The 6,000-nt window shown below is 38.6% G+C and overlaps 1 protein-coding gene across 1 annotated transcript in view; it reads left to right on the forward strand.

Annotated features, from left to right (window-relative positions):
- The window catches only part of SLC25A32 (solute carrier family 25 member 32), a 56,750-nt gene extending 51,084 nt beyond the window's left edge, over positions 1–5,666 (forward strand). Inside the window, exon 7 of the mRNA XM_059901953.1 lies at positions 4,434–5,666. Within this exon, the coding sequence (XP_059757936.1) occupies positions 4,434–4,569 (136 nt within the window). The 3' untranslated portion in view covers positions 4,570–5,666. The remainder of the gene's footprint in view (positions 1–4,433) is intronic.
- Positions 5,667–6,000: the final 334 nt, after the last annotated feature.

Consider the following 6,000-nt stretch of genomic DNA (forward strand, 5'->3'; position numbering starts at 1 on the left):
ACAAACCCACAGCAAACATCATTCTCAATGGTGAAAAACTGAAAGCACTTCCTCTACGATCAGGAACAGGACAAGGATGTGCACTCTCACCACTATTATTCAACATAGTATTGGAAGTCCTAGCCACGGAATCAGAGAAGAAAAAGAAATAAAAGGAATCCAAATTGGAAAAGAAGTGAAATTTTCATTGTTTGCAGATGACATGATACTGTACATAGATAATCCTAAAGATGCCACCAGAAAACTACTAGAACTAATCAATGAATTTGGTAAGGTTGCAAGATACAAAATTAATGCATAGAAATCTCTTGAAATCCTATACACTAACAATGAAAGATCAGAAAGAGAAATTAAGGAAACAATCCCATTTACCATTGCAACAAAAAGAATAAAATACCTAGGAATTAACCTACCTAAGGAGTCAAAAAGACCTGTACTCAGAAAACTAAGACACTGATGGGCATTTCCCTCTTTTCCCTTATGTTCTTCTCCTCTTACACCAAAATGACTGCCGTTGCCAAAAACACAACCCGCAAGTTAGAATCTAGTCCAGCATCATCTGTCTCTGGCAATCTGGCCTACAGCTGCTGCCTGGTTTAGCATCTTTGTTTGTAATGTGCTTTTAATGTAGAAACCCTCTTTTCTGGTCTCTAAATCAGTAAATGCTTTGTCTCAAAAGCTTCTTATATTTCTGCTGCAGGTCAGTGGACCTGGCACAGATTTTCTTACCCTGGCCTCATCATACCTTCCCTGACTTGAGGAAACATTTGGATAACAACAGGCAGAGAAAGAAAACCCCCAGTGGGATGTTTTCCCGTTGAATACAAGACCCTCGGTTGAAGGTTTTTAGATCCTTTTTTCATCCAGAGGAATCCCCTTTACACCTCATATAGTGGGTAACCAAAACTGAAGTGTACAAGCTTGGGGTATCATAGGGAACAGAAGAGCATTGCTTCCAGTACAGGTCACAGACATAGGATGGGAGAAAGGCTTCATTGTCTGTCGTCTTATGGAAAGATGATCTTAGCATAAAAGGCTGCCTTGCTGTGGCTGGTGCATGCCCGTGGTCACTTGCATGGTCACCTTTGGGTTCCATAGTTTGGATGCTGAATGAGCCATTAGGAAATGCATGTGTTTCCCACACCAGCTAGAATAGCCATACGGTACAATCCTGGGTTCCTGCCATCAGGAGGAAGTTACGAGATCTTCCCACTGCTTCCCAAGCCCTCTTCTCTTATAGGCATTTCTGGAAAGCCTATTAGAAAAGCAAAGAGAATTCCGAATCCAGCTTCCCTCCCCAACCCTACCCCAAGAGTCAAAGTAGATGGTGTTGTGTGAACATTTATATATATACACACATATGTTTGCACTGGTTTAGTTTCATATATACAAGTAAGCGTTTATGTATTGTGCCCTAAATAATAATAACAATACTAGTGAAGTTTTTTCCCAAGCTTCTTGTTCCTTGGTTCTGGCTTACATGGGGGACTGTGCCACTGACCTGGCTTAGTGTTCCGGTCGGGGTTTGGAGAGAGCAGAGTAGCCCGGCACCCTGGGGGAGGTGGGGACCACAGGGGCAAGTGTCTCAGAAAGTGAGCAGTGCACACTCCCAACCCCAGAAAGGTGACTTAGACAAACCAGGGGAGCAGGGCTCTTGCTCAGGAACCCCAGGGGACCACTTTGCTTTCAGGCCTGTCTGCCCCCTCCCCCCACCCCAGCTCTGTTACCACAGCTCCCTGCTGTCTCTTGGTGTTTAGTATGTCTGTAGGACAGTGGAATCCTTAGTCTCTCCAGAAAGGGGCCTCAGCATGGCCTTGAAGGCCTGACCAGTGAATTAAGGGATTCTGCACCCCACTTTTCCTGGTCCGTTAAGCTTGGGGTGGAGGGCGGCAGGCGGGTCCCCAGGCGTGGTACAGAGGCCAGAGCTGTGCCAGGAACGGTGCGCCTGTCCACCTCCAGGCTTCCTGCCATGAAGCTTTGGGTTTGCCTTTGTTTTTAACCTGTGCTGTTGTGAGTTTTGGTGTGTTTCTTTGTGAGTTTTTATTTAATTGTGTAACTTTGTTTTCCCGTTACTGTGAAACTAAGGTGTTGTACTTTTAATTTTTTTTAACAAATGTTACCATTCTTATTTAAGAGAATAAATTCCAAACGGTCTTTAAAAAAAAGAAAAAGACACTAATGAAAGAAATCAAAGATGATACAAACAGATAGAGAGATATACCATGTTCTTGGATTGGAAGAATCAACATTGTGAAAATGACTATACTACCCAAAGCAATCTACAGATTCAGTGCAATCCCTATCAAACTACCAATGGCATTTTTCACAGAATTAGAACAAAAAGTTTTACAGTTTGTATAGAAACACAAAAGACCCCTAATAGCCAAAGCAATCTTGAGAAAGAAAAACGGAGCTAGAGGAATCAGGCTCCCTGACTTCAGACTATACTACAAAGCTACAGTAATCAAGACAGTATGGTACTGGCACAAAAACAGAAATATAGATCAATGGAACAGGATAGAAAGCCCAGAGATAAACCCACGCACCTATGGTCACCTAATCTATGACAAAGGAGGCAAGAATATACAATGAAGAAAAGACAGCCTCTTCAATAAGTGGTGCTGGGAAAACTGGACAGCTACATGTAAAAGAATGAAATTAGAACACTCCCTAACACCATACACAAAAATAAACTCAAAATGGATTAAACACCTAAATGTAAGACCAGACATTATAAAACTCTTAGAGGAAAACATAGGAAAAACACTCTTTGACATAAATCACAGCAAGATCTTTTATGACCCACCACCTAGAGTAATGAAAATAGAAACAAAATAAGCAAATGGGACCTAATGAAACTTAAAACTTTTGCACAGCAAAGGAAACCATAAACAAGACAAAAAGACAACCCTCGGAATGGGAGAAAATATTTGCAAACGAAACAACTGACAGAGGATTAGTCTCCAAAATATACAAATAGCTCATGCAGCTCAATATCAAAAAAACAAAAAACCCAATCAAAAAATGGGCAGAAGACCTAAATAGACATTTCACCAAAGAAGACATACAGATGCAACAGGCACATGAAAAACTGCTCAACATCACTAATTATTAGAGAAATGCAAATCAAAACTACAGTGAGGTATCACCTCACACCAGTCAGAATAGCCATCATCAAAAAATCTACAAACAATAAAATGCTGGAGAGGGTGTGGAGAAAAGGGAACCCTCTTGCACTGTTGGTGGGAATGTGAATTGATACAGCCACTGTGAAGAAAAGTATGGAGGTTCCTTAAAAAACTAAAAACAGAACTACCCTATAACCCAGCAGTTCTACTACTAGGCATATAACCTGAGAAAACCACAATGCAAAAAGGCAGATGTAACCCAATGTTCATTGTAGCACTATTTGTAAATAGCCAGCTCATGGAAACAACCTAAATGTCCATGGACAGATGAATGGATAAAGAAGATGTGGTACATATATACTATGGAATATTACTCAGCCATAAAAAGGAACAAAATTGGGTCATTTGTAGAGATGTGGATGGACCTAGAGTCTGTCATACGGAGTGAAGTAAGTCAGAGAAAAACAAATATCATATATTAATGCATGCATGTGGAATCATAGATGAACCTATTTCCAGGGCAGGAATAGAGACACAGATGTAGAGAACAGATGTGTGGACATGGTGGGGGGGGAAGGGGAGGATGGAATAAATTGGGAAATTAGGTTTGACATAAATACACTACCATGTGTAAAATAGCTAGCTAATGGGAACCTGCTGTATAGCTCACGGAGCTCAGCTCCTTGCTCTGTGGTGACGTAGATGGGTGGGATGGGGGGGTGGGAGGTCCAAGAGGGAGGGGTATATGTATGCATATAGCTGATTCACTTCATTGTATAGCAGAAACTAACACAACATTGTAAAGCAATTATACTCCAATTAAAAAAAAAGAAAAGAAAAAAAGGCCCCACATCTGCTACTGGTAGTAGAACTTTTGCAAACACTTGTTTCCATGTATGGAAGAGATGCATGTCTTCAGTGTGGGAATGGTTAAATTGTTATAGGTATACATCCCAACGTTTCTTTTTAATTCTAAAAGGCCAGAACAGAGTATTTAAACGTTTAAATTCAGTTCACTTTAGTAAATATATATATTGAGAATGTAAGTGAAAAGTTTCAAGGCTTTATTCCAATTCTAGGCATTAAGAAAATAAAGTTTTATTTTTGTGTGCTATATTTAGTGTTGTCTAGCATTTTTGTTAGTTATGAGATGTTTAATGCCTACATTAGATCAGCTAATACTCCTACATGTTCATACATTTAAAGGCATTTGAAAGATGGTTATGATTATATCTTCAGGCTAGCTCTGTAGGAAATTAAGTATATATGTATATATATATATACTTTTTTTTTTTCTCTCTAAAGGAAAGAAGGCATCGGTGGATTTTACAAAGGAATTGCCCCCAATTTGATTAGAGTGACTCCAGCCTGCTGTATTACCTTTGTGGTATATGAAAATGTCTCACATTTTTTACTTGGCCTTAGAGAAAAGAAAAAGTAAACTAAAAGAAGATAATTCCAGTACACCTGCCCAAGGCAGCCATGTGCTTCTTTGTATTTGAGACATGAAACTCAGAAGAATATTGCACAGCAACATGGCTCATAATTAGAAGTCACAGAACTGCTAAGCCTTCACAATGTTTTTCTGCTTTTGCTTTCCCCATACATATGGGACTTGGCTTCCTCTACCTGAAATGGTTGCCAGCAACACAACAGTAAAACTGACACCAAATGGAGAGTTTCACAGATTTTCTCCGTTTCATTGTCCAAGCAGAAGCTGATTTGCAGCATTTGCTGAATGGATTTGAATACTGCTCCTTTTTCTGAACTCGTTTGTCTGTATTGGCTTTAAAATCAGCCTCTGTGCAATAGCAAAAAAATGGCTTCTTAAAAGATGTCATTGCTGTTTCAAGAGTTTGCTGGGAAAGATGTTGCCCAAATCCTGACCATTTTTGAAATGGGAAAGTTTGGTGGGGAAAAAAATCCACTGTAAATGTGCTTTTGTTTTACTTCATTTGGAATGCAGTTATGTACTTCTCTTAATTTGAGAAGTACCTGACATCTGTTGTCATTCCATCACATTTTTTTCCCAGAAGCTCTTTCATAATTTAAAATGTAATCCTGGATCACATTAGTTTTCGGCATAGATACTTAGTGTCTTTTTATAAAATCTGAACTAGGATCCAGCTGTGTCAGCCCTTACTTAGCATATTTGTCTATAAATCACTTACTGGTGTTGCTAATATATCACCTTATATAGATACTAGAATGACTGGGGTACATTTGTTGACAAACTGTATGGAAATGAGAAGCTTTAACTTTCTACTTCAGATTTCAGATATATGGGTCCAGATCCCAAATAAGTAACCAATCTACATTGGTTGCTCAAATTCAGGTTTAAATACAAATTACACTAAAGGCCATTTATTGATTTTACTTTTGAGTTACGGTAATTTTTCTATACATATAAAGGCCTGCCCCAAAAGGGTGCCAGAATGATACTAACATTTTTATTTACGTAAACATCTATGAATGCTTTTTGCAGTACCATCTATTTGTTATAAATAAAATACTGCGGCTCTCAAAGCCATATTTAAATGGTTCTTTGAAAAGAGGTCTATTTTTTATATTTTGAAAATGGCTTTATTTTAAAAATAAAGATAAGTACTTAATTGTATTTACTGTATCTCGTTACATGCAGAGGAATGCATTATAAATTAAATGTGATGTATTTTCCTCCTTCTGAATAATACTATAATTCATATGAAATCCTGATAGTAGTTCCTGTATGGAAAGACAAGTTACAGTTGATATTTGGAGATTTAGAGGTAATGCCATTATTTGAATGCCTCCTGTGTACCCCTAAATTAATAAGCCATAATTCCTGTCCTCTGAGAGCATACAGGCTTGTGGGATGAATAAGCATTAAATA

Source organism: Balaenoptera ricei, chromosome 17 (genome assembly GCF_028023285.1).
Source record: "Balaenoptera ricei isolate mBalRic1 chromosome 17, mBalRic1.hap2, whole genome shotgun sequence".
Taxonomy (NCBI): Eukaryota; Metazoa; Chordata; class Mammalia; order Artiodactyla; family Balaenopteridae; genus Balaenoptera; species Balaenoptera ricei.